The sequence below is a fragment of the Echinops telfairi genome, unplaced genomic scaffold (genome assembly GCF_000313985.2).
Source record: "Echinops telfairi isolate 266 unplaced genomic scaffold, ASM31398v2 ScPeMD7_2;HRSCAF=8, whole genome shotgun sequence".
NCBI classification, from domain to species: Eukaryota; Metazoa; Chordata; class Mammalia; order Afrosoricida; family Tenrecidae; genus Echinops; species Echinops telfairi.
Genome location: NW_022103898.1, coordinates 50,416,354 through 50,432,392, shown reverse-complemented (window position 1 = coordinate 50,432,392; position 16,039 = coordinate 50,416,354). Strand labels below are relative to the sequence as shown.

Here is a 16,039-nt window from a genome sequence, read left to right as displayed (position 1 = left end):
TATATGGATATATATAAATATATATATCCAAATATATATATATTGCTTTATGCCATTGGTTCCTCAGAGGAAGAAAAAGTGTTCCGTTTTGCAGAACTCTCGTCGTTTTTATTCCATCACCGAATTTTCATTGCTACAATCAATGATCTTGCTTAGAACCCTTACTTCAAAAGAATGAAACTAAGTTGTTGGGCTTAATCAAAACATTTGAAGAACACTCCTACATAAAGCACATTTGTTAGGGTACGTACGGTCTTCTCCGTGGTGCTTCCTGAGGTCAGTGGCTACTTGCTCCGGTGGCTACTTGCAACGGGTGCTCAGGCTGTAAAGAGTTCATTTAAGATGGAACCTCACCTGCTTCTGCATCATTCTCTCCTCACTGAGAACCTTTGTCCAGTTCTTCAGCCCTTATCAGAAATCTCTACCCTGTCTCTGTATTTTACCCTACATAGATAGACCTTTTAGTAGCTAAGTGTATGTCCATATTTAAAAATTAGAATACATGGCTGATGAAATAAAATGTCAAGATTTTGTTTCCAAATGTCCTAATGCAGAGTGTAATAAGGAAAATTCAACTTCTGCTGCCCTGGGAATTTTAACCCCACTCATTGATATCAAAGATGGTGTTGCTTTTTTGTTTCTACCTAACAAGCCATGCTATCATATTTGTGTAAATCAATAGAGAAATCTCAATTCAGTAACTTTCGGCTATCAAGCACTGTTCCAGGTGCAGGAAGTACTGTAGTGTACAAGGAAGGGACATTTTTCCATGAGCTGCCCTCGGAATAGCTGATGTCCTATCTAAACATAGTTGTGTCCATGAAAGATGAGAAGACACATGATGAAAGTACTGAGACATCACTTACTAATTGATTGTTTAGCTAATTAAGTGAGGAAAATTTACTTTACTCAGATGATGTTTTCTTTATAAAGTGAAGTTCTGGAATCTGATGTATAGCACCAGCCCTTGGTTAGGATCATGTCATGAATATGTAGAGAAAATCATAAAAACATATATTGATCATTTGTTAAATGAGTAAAGAAGCCATTCTAAAGCATACCTTTTTAAGGACCAAAACAACAAAAACCCTAAGAGAAAAGAACAAAAAGTAAAAGATTCTTAAATGTTATCATAGATACTATATATGGAAAAGAACAACATTATAGAAATAGGTAACTTTCCAAAAAAATAGTGCTCTGATGAGATATTTAAACTAGAACTCACATTCAAAAATCTAAAACTTTGTATATAATTATTATACTATGTTATCTGGAAGATAGATTCTTTACCAAATTGTTATGTAAACAGCAATTGCATATCATGGTGTGCAAAATCCAACTCTAAAGTTCTGTTGCTGCTGCTCTTTTCTTTTTAACTGAATTCGGCTGATAAGTAGAAAAGATAACATTTCCCAGTATTTTCTATGCCACTGGTAACGCTGATTTAAGCTGCTCGTGTATAGACTATCAACTGTGGCTATTTGGACTCTATCTAAATTCCCTTCAGATTTCAACTGATTGACCTTGAGAGAAAGCTGAGTCTCTATGACAATATGGTCTTCAATCACCACTGCCAACATAAATAAATGGTTTCTCTCTGGATCTATTAAGAGTAATCTGAGTGGAATTTAAGTTTTTGATAGACTTTTAAAAATGAGCCCAGACATGAAATAATACCCCTTTCAAGAAAAGGGCATAAAGTTTAAGGCAGCAAGATTAATGTAATAAAAAGTATTTTGCCATTTATACTGGAAAGTGGTCAATTATCTTGTTGAAATCTAGACAATTCTCAAATTTATGTATATATAATGATCTCAATATAATTTGACATTAAACTTTACTATCTTAACTGAATAACACACCAGTCTAAAACTGCCTTCCACTTAATTTTTTTAAGCTTTAGGAAATGTTAATAGAAATGAATTTACTATACAAATGTGTTTGACTGTGTCTTTAGATCACTTGATCGAGGGACTGAAAACAGCCAGCCTTCTCACATAGCATGGCTGACCTTCATACATATAGATGTCTATACACTTTCTTTTTCTCTTTTATGACTACTTAACCAGAACATATTCTCTATAAGGAATCTAATTACCTCATCAGGGGTCTACCTTTCTTGAAAATCCCTTGTTTAAATTGCCCAAATCAATATTCTTTTTCCTATTTAAACATAAAAAAAAATTTAACCTCAAAGAAAAGGTCTGGGCCAATACCTCAGAGATAAATACAACAATATGGCATGAGGTTAAGGATCAAATAAATAATACAGAAAATACAAACAACAAAAGTCTCTTCTGCGTTATAGTGGATTACAAATTAGTCTGCTAACCACGAGGTCAGAGTCTGAAACGTTCAGCCGGTCCATGACGAACAGATGAGACTCTCTTGTCTCATAAAGATGCATCGCTTCCAAAAGCCACCTCGTGCAGTTCTCCTCCCTGTGAGTTGGAATTGACTTAATGGCAGTGAGTTAATTCTTACTTGTCTTCCCAATTTGAGTTTTCCAGATAACAACTCAGATTTCCAATTTTAATTCAAACATAATTATAAAATAAACTTGTTATTAGTTGCATATGTTTAATAACTACATACAATTAAATAATTTGAAAACTTGTTTTGTACATATATATGACTAATAAGTTGAGTGAAAAATTACATGAAATAATGAGGTTTAGGTAGAATATACACAGAAGAAGAAAGTATATTTCTTATTTTTTTAATTAAATTGTTGCCTATGACATCATTTATGTAGACAAGAGAAAATGTATTGTTCTTATATGAGGCTGAGTCACAAAAGATTGCTGCTACTATGGTTTTAGTTGATACGTGCCTCGGTCTATTCCAAACAAAACAGGTTTAAATAGGCCCTGGAGATCAGTGGTTGGCTACAGGGAAGTTCTCTCAGTAATACACTTGTGTTATTTTCTGTAGGGTGTTTTTTAAAAAAGAAAAAAGAAATCCAATTAAAAGAGTAGATTTCAAGGGACTCTGCTGAGCCAGTTAAATTGAGGCCAGAGAAGACATATCAGAAGTTTATTGTGATTTGTTTTAGGGATTCCAAAAGCAAATTCTCGATTGCTTTTCTCAGAGACCTGAAATGATCACGGAGCCTTATTAGGAAGAAGTTTTAAGGAAATAGAAAATTGCATTGAGAAGAAAAGGATCAGGAAAATTGCACGGAAGTTTTTCGGTTCTATTTTTTTTTTCTAATCTCAACAATGTTTCTGCTTATTCTTCCTTCGTAGCAAGGACTATTCTATGAGAACTGCATTGGGAAGCTCTGTCCTTTCCATCCTATAACCCAGGTCTACCCCTGGCGGCAGCTTTTCCCTAAAAACTCAAAGAAAATTCAAAAGATGCATGATTTAAGCTCCTTGATGATATCAAAACTGCTATTTCATGTGGTATAAATTGAAGAATACAGGCCAGTTTGAGGAGGGGTTAGACAGAGGAAATACCCTTACAAAAATATGTAAACCTACATGGAGAATGTATTGAGTAGCAGTAGCTTCATTTTGATCTCTTTGTTTAATAGAAATGTCTATGATTTTGTAGCATTGTTTTTTTACCTACCCTCATATTTTCACATCTTTAAGCTTAGATAACTTGGTATGGTGTTTTAGATGCTGTTTATTGATTAATCTTTGTAGCATAATTATTTAAGATTTTGAGTTAGGATATTCTGATTATTTGCAACTGCTTAACATTTTCGTAGAAATAATTCATTCAATTCAAATATTCTTTTAGAGTAACCGGAGAATTTATGTCTAACTTACTGTGTGGCTTAATCTGAAGGCACACACGGATATGTATTTGACAGGGCTTTCAGCCATGATTAGCCTATAATAATCGAAATGATCAGCCAGTCCCTGCGCTCAAGTATGCGTGAATCTGAGGGTTTGTACTCGTCATCGTCACTGTGATGGAGTGTATTTTGAGCCATACCGACCCGCCAGGATGAAGTCCAACTGCCCCGTGGGGTTTCCCGAGCTGTAAATCTTTACCGAAGCAGATGCCACCCTTGCCCCCGCACAATGGCGGGTAACTTCCATCAGACCCAGGGCTTCAGCCACTGTCACACCCAGGGTCCCCTGTGTCCTTCACACATGTACCCATAAAACAAGGTAGGTGATTTGTCTGTAGAAATTAGATTTTACCAAAGGGTGAAATTATTTCCTTTGCAATGAAGCGAGCAAAGTCCATAGGCAAGTTAACCTTTGAACCAGACCCAGAATCAGTGACTGTGGCATGGCGAAGTCGTCTGGGATGGTGCAGCATGCACGAAACCAGTTGCAAGGAACGCTGTCAGAAAAGTGGGCGCGATTCAAAAGGCTTTCACACGATTATGCGAAAAATAAATGATTGTTGTCATTATTTTAGAGACTGCTTTGGCACCAAGAAGGAACTAGAAAGCAAGGCTTGAACCTGAACTCTAGATAGCTGTGATCCGTCTTGCTGTGAGCGCACTGTCCAGGAAGAATCAAGTAGGGAAATGCTTTGCTCAATTTAGCACAATCCCGTATTTTGTTAGGACCAAAACAAAACTAATTCTTTCTTTATATCATTGTCGTTTTCAAAAGAGCCTCATTTATATAAAATGAAATAGAAATAGTAACTTTCATGATAGCAAACAACCTTTAAGGAGTCCTAGTGACACATTGGGTTAAGCAATGGTCTGCTGGTTGCAAAGCCAGTGGTTCAAACCCTCTCTTTGGAAGAAAGATCAGTCCATCTGCTTCCATAAAAATTTACAGTCTCAAAAACCCTATACGGGGTTGCTGGTCAGAACCCATTCAATGGCAGTCGGAGGGTTATTAATATCTATATATTATTTATGAAGGGCAGTGACTTCTCTAAGTTTATTATATATGTGTGACCTTGAGTTAAATATTTCTCTCCACTTTGCAACTTATAAAACTGAGACAAATTAAGTAATTTGCTCAACTGGTTATATATAATGTTTGATTGATAAAATATGTAAAATATATGCTCAATTGATCACATATCTGAAACCAGGAAGGACATTTGTACTTTGTAAGTCAAGAATTCACCAATTTAAGATATGAAAATAAAAATCTATAACTTATCAAGTGTTCATGAGGGAGAGTGGGCGGGAGAGGGAGGGAGAAAAATAAGAAGCTGGTATAAAGGGCTCAAATACAAAGAATGCTGTGAAAATGATGATGGCAGCATATATACAAATGTGCTTGATACAATGAATGAATGTATGTACTGTGATAAGAGATGTAAGAGCCCCCAATAAAAGTATTCCACTTTAAAAATAACGAATTCACAAATATCTAACCAAGCCCAACAGTTATCCAGTTATGACTAAAATTAGTATCATACTATCTTTAGAGAAAGATTCCAAAATACAACAATTTTGTATAATGTTATTATTTTAAATAGTAACAATAAAGTATAAGCATTTTCTGAATCATTTCCTCTGAAAAGATTTAAAAGAAAAAATCAATTATTACTAAATGAAAAATAGATGATTTATGAAAGAAAAGTGCGAATGTAAATACTAATAATATTGTGCTTGAACTATTTCTTGTTCATTTATACTTTATTCATGGTTGAGGTTGATTGAGCACTTCATAAACATGCACTGATTTTTTTTCACCCAGCAACCGGAATTTATTTTAGATTATAGATATTCTAGTAAAAATAGTTGTCCAGCTCAGTTTCAAATAATCCTGGATCCTTTGGGAAAATAGAGGATGTCTCCATTACATGGTGGCAATCTGAATCCTTTAAATGGGTGGGTCATGAGCCAATCATTTAATCAGATATAAAGTGTTTGCATTTCACCAGTAAGAAGTTGAATAATGTTCCCCTTTATTATAAAAATTCCTGTCATGTAGTTCAATAATTTTCATTGCTATGTGGTAACTGGGAAGTTGATCTCCCTGATTCTAGGAGTTCATTCATTTTTACCCTAAAGTAGATTTGTGCAACTTCTGAGTTGGACTAGTTCATAGCAGCAAGGATTGATTGCCTCGATCCCATCTACCTCTATTACTGATTTAAAGGTACTTCCAGGACCCCCAATTTTTAGCCACTGTATTTATCTTCCAACCACAAAATCAAGAATTCGTCACATTCAATAATTCTTCAGATTCATGTCCATCTTGTTAGCATCAGGCTTTCTGTATTGCCTTCTAAGAATTGTTCTCTCGAGTTGTGCTGGTCATATCAATGCTACTTTATAGTCTCACCAAGGACCCTTGTTTGATGGCGGCTGCTCTGCCAGGTGTATTTTGAGAAGCCAGGAGAGAAAGTCTTCTGCTTGAGTTCACCGGCAACCTTAATGGGAGTCCTCTCATTCCGTTTGCTTATACTTACCATAGCATACTTTTAACAAATTCCTGTATTATTAAATACATTTCCTCTTTTCTCCTTTTCCCCATGTAACACAGACCTTGCAGGACATTTTTTATAAAAATATCCATTATGTCCCATTTTCCAACCTATTTATTTCTATCAGTCATCCTTTACTTCAGAAACACAGTCTTATAGTAATTCTTATCTAAAGACAACAGAAAACTATCTATACTAATAAAATTTTAAATTTATAAAAAGTTTGTCCTTCATTATATTTCACTATACTTTTTACCTTTTGTGGTTTTTTTTGCAGTGCTAATTTGTTGTGCATGACAAACAAGTGCTATCAAAATGTGCCCATTTCTAAATATGTGTGTATTGCATAGCCTATTTTGCTGTAAAAATTATTTCAATTTTTCCAGAGTATATATAACTTGACCAATGAACTGTCACAAAAGTATGCTGAAAGTAATTTAAATAATTCTGTTTTTGTCATAGTTGTGTATTCATTCAAATTCACCTACAAAACAAGACATAGACAATATGATGGCATTTTTCAATGATCTGATTTTGGTATTCTGGATGGATAAAGAAAATATATATTTTTAAATCCACAGTAACCTTTTTAGATCCCAGAATATTATACAGTATGTTAGTGAAAAAAAGGCCTGTTGTTAATGCAGTGCCCCATACTAATTATTATTTGGCCATATTCAGTTTGAAATTAGCTGACTTTCAAAATAATGAAATAAAATAACAATCAAATAATAGTTAAAGGCATAGAACATTACTGGTCTATTATATTTTTCGTATTTTATTGTAGAACCCTTTCCGAATGAGTTGTGCCCTTCCACTCACTGTGCATTTAACACACTCTCTGTTGCAGGTTACTTAGTTATAGAAAATCCATCAAGTAAGTTTGTTAAATAACTTTTCTTCTCTTTGAATATTGACTGAGATCCACCAACTTGGTGAATCTCAATGTGTGGCTCTTTTTTTCTGTGTTTGTTAGAAAAACCTCCAAGCGGGATATAAATCATAAAAGCATGACCAATTGCATGGTAACTGGAGAAATGCTTTCTCTCTCTCTGGGGTGAAGCCTGCATGTCTGTATTTTAGCTTGGGAAGTAATACGGGGATATTTAACCTCCTTGGGGTTTAAAAACCATGTCATTATGAGATGAGGTCACTGCAATGTTTTATATCTTCTAAAACCTTGTAATGTGTAAAATGTTTTCTGTGTGACAAAGAGGTAGGACGTGCTGGAGGATTCAATGATAACTTTATGCCCTTCCATTTACTTGAAAATGTTAAACTATTCATTTTAAATCACTTAGAGAGTGAAAGAAATGTTGAACCACGAGAACTTAAAGAAGAGATGCTAATTTTGCAAGTTCACCAGGGTGGCTTTGTAGGGCCATGTTGTGTGTGGCTTTTGCAATGTCCTTTGTTCTTTAACTTGCTAATCATACAGGCAGTGCACATGCTGAAGGAAAAGAGCACCGTTTAACCCTACTCTGTTTTCTGCCATTCTCTCCTTGGAGGCCAATAAGCAAAAAGTCCTTCCTGCAACATGTTGAAGAGCTTTGCACAAACAACAACCTAAAGTTTCAAGAAGAATTTTCGGTATGTTACTAGCAGTTGTCACAACATTGCAAGCCTTCCAGTCGTTTCATGTGTCACATTTCATGTCCATTTTAAACACGCAGGGCCATGAAGGACTCTGGCCTTGATAATCAATACCCAATTACCAGGTTGATTGTTTGGATAGTAATGTTACCCTGGGCGGCCTCTGGTGCAACATGATCGGAATGATTCACCCACGGTGTCAGGAAAGCTGCTCGTCCGCAGACCTCCCCAGCAACGGCAGCCGGGCCCTCTTTCTTTGCTCACCGTCCGGAAATAGCCGCACATCCAGAGTGCTGCTTCCTTAGATGTCAGTGTTGAGTCAGATTGTAAATGCAGTCTTAGAGTTTTAAGGATTGCCTCACATGCGGATGCTAAATTGTCTAACTTATGTTGCGATATAGGTAAATTTGAGGACAGAACTTGATATTTTCAGAAACAAAGTGTATGTTTCTATAATGAACAAAAATTCAAGTTAAAGAGCACGCAGCCTTTCAGATGCCTAATTTTAAGTTAAAATGGAATAAGTGCTATATTATATTATGGAGAATATATCAAATTAAGAAGCTGTCCTTTTAAAACATTTTTTAAAAATTTAGACTAACTTTATTGTTTAGGAGTTTATATCTATAAAATGGAAGCTATTTTGAAATAATAAGGTAGATATAATATCTGTAAGGTATTTTAGAGACTTTTAACCAATTTTAAGCATTTTACCACATTTAGATTATATTATGAAAACAAAATAAGTTTCTGAATGTTACAAAAATATGCTATTCATGAAACCCTTAGTTTATGAATTTATGAAACAAAGAAACAACCGGCTTTCAAAATTCAAGTTGATAATATTTCATTCTCTTGGGGAATAATAACCCAAATCTGAGAAGATTAATGGTAGTTCCTACAGCTCGTTGGTTATGCTTCTAATGGTGCCATGAAATTCTTCTTAGCATTTATACAGTGAACTCGTTCAACTTTTCAGGACCAAACGTGTAAAAATTTCACTAGAATTGGAGCAAATATAATTACATTATGCATGACTGAGTGGATGAAAAATTTTGTTAGCAATAGCATTTTACATGTTCTTTATTATACTGAGAAAGTTTCTGTTTTAACTAACTTTTGAGACCATGGTTTTAAAAGCTTTTCTAAAAGTCATTCTATCCTAATGCTTTACTAAGTAGTTTTAAGTAAAATAGCTATATCTTCATAGAAAAGTGCATATTTGATGCCTATATTGGGTAATCCTTATGCTTAGGTCCTGTTCACTTACATCTTAAACCACGATCAGCATTTTTTTCAGTGACAGAGCACTCTGGTGATACACTGGTTTGCACAGTGGACAGAGGTGCAGGATCCCACAGGTGGGAATTTCTAATCCACCAGCAGTTCTTAGGAGGACATAGCCTGTGTCCATAACAATTCAGAGCCTCTGAAAGTCTAGGTAGAAGTTCTACTCTGCCCTGTAGGGTTGCTAGAAGTCAGAGTTGATTCTATGACAATGAATTTCATCATGTGATAAGCAGTGTCCTGTGTATGTACGGGACAAATGGCCTTAAGAAAGATCACTTAAGCCCCTGTGTCACAGTGTTCTCCTTTGTGAAATGATTGCACCCACCTCACTGAGCAGTGACTATTAAACCTACTGAATAAATGCAAAGGCTAGAAAAACAACTAGCATAAAGTGCTCTGTGTTTCGTGATTAGCTATGATGAAATTGGTGCTTGCCCTGAAAGAAGCCCATAGGATTATTGGCAGTGTATTCACGTCTAGAAAATAACGAACGCCCTGGGCACCGGGACCCAGGTTGGGATATGCATTCAGAAGTGACAGTCACTTCTGTTGTGAAGAGGTGTCAGGAACGATGACAGCAAAAGGATGCCTGTTGAGTCGCACGTTAGGATGAGCAGAAATCCAACAAGTAGAAAAGGCAGAAAAGTACTCCAGCAAAAGCCAGAGGTTGTGGAAGCACGAGCGTGCAAACTGGACCAATTTATGTGTGATTCCACTAAACGGAGAGGAAATAGCAGAACCCCCGGCTGTGATGAGAGGGACGCCGAGGGCTTTGAGCTCTGATCAGAATCAGACTGCGAGTGTAACGTGACCCCGTCCAAACAGTTAACCTGGTCATTGGCAGTAACTATGCAGGCCAGGTCAGTTAAATCTACAACTGAAACGTTTGTGTAAAATAACTACAAAATACAAATACAAGCTTTCAGTCCATTTCTCTGTCACCTTCCTTTCTTTCCCTTCTATTTTTGTCTTTTTCTTACAGATAGGGCGGCACATCCTCCAAAAGCCCAGACACAAGATACCTAACGACGGGAAACCTCTGCACCTGGTCAAAACGTTTTCCCCCCTAAGCCTCTGGTGCCAGCGTACCAGAATTCAGAAACCATAGTCCCCCTCTTCCAGCACCTGCTCTCATGCAAATGACTGCCCAGATTATCTTTTTGAGAAAAAAATAAGGTGGAAAGAATTATCCAATTGAAAGAATAATACCCAATGATGTTGAAAAATAGTCTGAAGCGCACATTTTTAACACTTTTTAAAGACGGCAGCAATGTGGAACTTATTTCTAAAATGGAAAGCTGTCAACATTTACAAATGTTGATGATCCACTCAACAAAAGAAGGGTCACGTGACCGTGGACTAGCCTTCTTCATGATACACTAGAAACAGTCAGAGACATGGATACAATGAATTTTCACCCAAATGTCAAAAATCAAACCCCTTGACCCTCCAAGCGGCATCTGATCATTCTTATCCACACCTTTGCATTCCTCTTTCAGTTAACAGTGCACACTCAGACCAGGAAGTGACCCGTGGCTTCTTCACAAACTGGCCAAAGTTGTACCAATTAATAGGCATGAAATCAAACTGCCTCAGAAGAAAAACACAAAAATAAATCATTGAATGCCTCTTCCTATGGAGTGGAGAATAAAATATTAACTAGTGTCGAATGCTTCCAACCTTAACATATGCTGTTTGTATGGCTGCTACATTATAGAGCTTTCTGGAGCTTAAAGAAATGTTCTTAGAAGGAGGTGTTAGTACAACTGACAATCTTTAGTATGAATTTCTAAGGTGGGAGTTCATATAAACTCAATACTATTCATTTGAACTGGTTTAGGGAGTTATGAATTATATTTTCAACTTAAAAGTTAACTCCAAAAAAAAGTTAACTCTTTTAAGTGGAATTTCTTGTTTACCTCTTGTTTCCATTACCTTGTTCATGTAAAATGTCCAATTACTTTATTCCACAGGAATTACCAAAATTCCTTCAGGATCTCTCTTCAACGGATGCTGACCTCCCCTGGAACAGAGCGAAAAACCGCTTTCCAAACATAAAACCATGTATGTGTGCTGATTGTTCCTTATGGCGGAGTGTTTTCAAATGATCACAACATACTTCGTAACATTCCTTGTGTTTTCTTGAATACATTTTATTACATGTTTACTTAAGTAGCAGCAACTTGTGAGTTGTATCTCTTTTGTTCTGTTCATCGTTACTAAAGTTATATGGATGGTTCACATAGCTGGCTTGTGTAGGTGCAAGGCCATCTAGATTTAATGTTTACTTACCTTTGTAATTTGGCACAAGTAACAAACCTCTTTAACATTTCCTTCAGACTTAGTTTCAAAATTAAAAGTAAAATTGGACATAGCCTTGTACATTAGTTTCTCCTAAGACTATAGCATTGCTTTGTTCTGAATATAAAAAGTGCATTGCAAAATCACTATTGAAGATCAGAGTAAATGTGTACTTTCCACAAGAGGCAGGAATGCCTTGCCACAGTAAACACACTCTCATTTTTCCATCACTAAGAAATAAACAACATTTTTGGTTTTCAGCCATCATGTTTATGTGAATGGGAAAGCATGGAATTCCTTGATTACTAATAGCTATATGGTCCTTATGGCATAGGAATATGTTTAACACATTTTATATCTCATATAACATAGATGGAAAGAGAATGAGAATTGATATTACATTTTTGAGGTTCTAAAAGTCTATTGATTGCTTCAAAACCTGAAGTTTTACAATAGTCTTAATTTTAATTAGCATATTTATCTTTATTTCTGTTCTTAAAAAAGATTTTAGAGAGAGTTCTGCATTTCTCAAAAAGGTACAGTGTCTAAGAAGACACGCACTTAAAAACATAGTCACAGAATATAAAATCATATATGACATATGGGTAGGAAGAAATTGGACTAGGTTCTGGCATTCTAGAATGAGTGTCAGATACATGAGGGAAACCGCTTTAGGGAAGCAGGACACAGGAAGGAGGTAGTAAACTAAGGGAACCCGTTAATACCGAAGAACTGGAAAAGGATGCAAATAATAATAGCTTTAACTACTTAAAATCATTTCTAATACAAGACAAATCATAAGTAAGTAACTTTAAAATCAAGATGACAAATAAGACATTATAATGGGATTACTCAATGTTAATGATGCGTCTCTAAATGTCTTAGACCGTGACATTTCTTGATGCCCTTTTGATTTTCCTTCCATAGAGTTAACCCGAGTTCAATGAATCAGAAGTTTAAGAGTTTGGGAATGTCTCATGTTTGCTGATGTAAACTTCCTAAGTTTCTACATCCTGCTTACTCAATAGTACTCTGTGAAAATGAATACTATAAACTATATATTACTGAAGGACAATTACTATAGAATATGTAGTACTTAGTTACAATTGTCCATATCATTGAAGTAATTTATCATGATATCTAATGTGAATCCAGATAAAAGTGCCTTTAGTTTTCAACAATGAAAGAAATAGAAGTCATATTTACCATTACCTAAGTTCTCAATCTTTTATGTATTTTAAATTAGACACCCATTGGTCCTTTATGTCATGGGAATACCTTTGACATATTTTATATGTATAATAGAATAAATATATTTTATATGATTCCATAAGGTTTGTGTATTATTTAACATAGGATGGAAAGAGAATGAGAGCTATCAATGGAGATAAACAGCCATTAAAAGCCACAGCTAAAGCTGATAATTGTGGTCATCTTATCTCTTTACAGCTGAGATTGACAACATAAGTTAACATTCTAGATTATAGAAGAAATTTTAGTAGTTTATAAAATGATATATTCCATCTACATCCAATATCTGTGAATAGATTTGTAGGGAGAGTGTTTTCCTCACAGTCATCTGAAATTGCCTCTGTGATCCTATAAAAGATGTCTTGATGAGACATAAACATCTACGCTTAAAGAATGTTATTAGTAGTGTCATTTATTAATTCAACGAATAACTGCCTGCTGTGTAATCACATCTGGAGAGTGTAGGTACTATCAAGGCTCAGGGCTCAGCATCGAATGTAACCACGTCGGTACCTATGACCATGGCGTAGATTCCTGCTCAGAATGGCCTCTGCCGTGTCAGAATAGCAATATCGTCCTTAGGGTTTTCAACGTTTATTTTTTGGAAGTGGATCACCAGGCATTTCTTCTGAAGTTCTTCTTTGTAGGCTCTCCATTGCCGAACTTGCAATTATTAGCCAATGTATTTACCTTGTGTACCATCTAGGGCTTTCTCCGCTTTGGTCACCCTGGCCATATCATTCAGTGGTCTCTACAATATAAAATTATTACAAAGATTAGATGCAACAGTCCTGTCAATCACGTAGTTCAACACTGGAAGACAGAAAGCATTCAATAAATGCTAGTTTTAATTATAATTGGAGTCACTAGATCATTTACTTTTAAAGGCTGATCACTTTCTGCATAAAAAAGATCAGTCACCAACTCAAGGTTTGCAATTTCAGGATAGCACGTCCACTTTCCTAACCTAGGTTAGAAACCAAGCTGTAAAGTCGAGGGCTATTAAAAGGCCCTTCCCCTTTCTCTCTCTCTCTCACCTTCATAGAGGGGGGAAAAAATTCTAATGTTTAGACTAAGTACGTCCTCCCAATGTGTTGGCAGAGAACCCATAAACTGAAAAAAACACATTTTTATTTTCCCATAGAGCATGAATTCATTTTACTAGAGTCTGGATTTTAGTCAGAGCCAGCTAAGTGAAGTGCATTGTTTCCCCTGAGTAATGTAGGAAGTCGGATTTAAATATCACCGTGCATTTTAGAAGATATTGGCTTACAGGGTTTTAAGACACTAGAATTAGCAGCAAATGCTTGCAGAGGAGATTTCCAAATCTCCGTTTGACGGGAAACTCGATGACCTTCAGAAATGTTCCAACACCATGAAGAAAAGTTTAGCTTGTTGTAGACTCAAATAATTATAAGAAGGCATATCAAGTGAATGCAAACGTGACGGTTGCCCTTCCTTAGTTGTAGGACTAGCTACAATGTCATTGAAATAGCTTACAGTGCCATCCAAAAATTATAATATTAGGGGCATCAATCATTTGTAAACATTTTGCTTAAACCTACCCTCTCTCGATTCTAGAATATTGGACCAGGCAATTGTTATTATTAACAAGAACGATAATTCATTTTAACATAATTGTTGGGTTTGAGACCATGAAACACTAATATATATTGAGTATTTGCTATGAGGTTTCTTAAAGGAAATTAATGTTTTCCTCATGAGTATCCTATAAAGTAAATATTATAACTGCATTTTATAGTCAAAGAAACTGAGGAAAATTTGAAGCAATTCACTTAAAGTGTATATAGGGAACAATCATTTAAACTCTAAATTCCCAATAAGACTGTGGTCGGTGGAAGATATGAAAATAATAATAATTTATAACTTATCAAGGGGTCATGAGGGTGGGAAGAGCACAGGGAGGGAAAAAAGAGGAGCTGATACAAAGGAATCAATTAGAAAGTAAATGTTTAGAAAATAATGATGGCAGCATATGTACAAATATGCTTGATACAATTGATGTATGGATAGTTATAAGATCTGTAAGAGTCCCTAATAAAATATTTTAATGAAAAATTTAAAAAAGAAACCCTAATCCCATTTACTCATTTTCTACACCATTTAATATCTTTGCATTAAAGTTTAAAAAATACTTTAAAAAGAACACCTTTAAAATAGCTGAGCAGTGATAGGTATTGTATGTCACTTCTGTGTATAGTTAAAACCAATACCATGCATTTGAATTATGGTACTAATACAGTAAAAAGTCTCTGGAAAAAGCAATTTGACATATTTTATTAAAAGACAAAAATAATGGGTAGGGGACACATAAGTTTTCCAGATCTTAAAATATTCTAGAATGCAATGATTGAAAGTTTGACTATGAATAGAGACTAGCCAAATAAAGGGAATTAAGGTCGGATACATGGAAACAATCAGAATGAAAGTTAACTGTGCTGTCTAGCGTCTGATAAAAGTGGTGCTCTGGAGCAAGAAAGGAAGCTGAAATGGTCGAAAATCAGTACTGTTTGTTGTCCTAAAAGTTCTGGAACTACACTTCAGGCCTTCTTAATTATTATCTCTGGGTAGGAAATTGTGGAATAATTGGGATATTCTACTTTAACTTTACTTCTATCTGTAATACTGGATTGTGGTAGTATATTCTTGGAATTACCTTTATAATAGAATGCAGTGGCAATTTAAAAGTGATTCCTTATATTTCCTTCTAGATAATAATAACAGAGTGAAACTGGTAGCTGATGCAAGCATCCCAGGATCAGACTATATCAATGCCAGCTATGTTTCTGTAAGTTATGATCTATTTATATATATATATATATATAATTTGTTATGAGAGTAAAGAGTTCATTGTATTACTTTTGATCATACTTAAACCAGCAAATGCATGACAACCTGCATGAATCTTCATGTGCCAGTTTCAGTTCTCTGTACTTGTATGTTAGACCTGGGTTAATGGACTCTTAACAGAGTTTATAACTTGAAACAAGAATTTAATGAGAAAGTAGCAGGCTTGCAACTTTAAAGTTCATACTTCTTGGTCCTTTACTAACTCACATCCATTTTCAATGCCAGTGTAATCTCTGCAGAGAACGCAGTCAGCTAATCTCTCCAAAAATTAGTCAAATAGACCATCGTGTTCATACAGTCAGCTAATCTCTCCAAAAATTAGTCAAATAGACCATCGTGTTCATACAGTGCACACATGCATTATGCT

The 16,039-nt window shown here is 35.4% G+C and overlaps 1 protein-coding gene across 1 annotated transcript in view; it reads left to right on the top strand.

The window, feature by feature from the left end:
* PTPRQ (protein tyrosine phosphatase receptor type Q) overlaps positions 1-16,039 on the top strand; it is a 276,229-nt gene that overhangs the window by 237,315 nt on the left and 22,875 nt on the right. Inside the window, 4 exon segments of the mRNA XM_045288666.1 lie at positions 4,005-4,127; positions 7,875-7,956; positions 11,223-11,313; positions 15,534-15,610. Of these exon segments, the coding sequence (XP_045144601.1) occupies positions 4,005-4,127; positions 7,875-7,956; positions 11,223-11,313; positions 15,534-15,610 (373 nt within the window).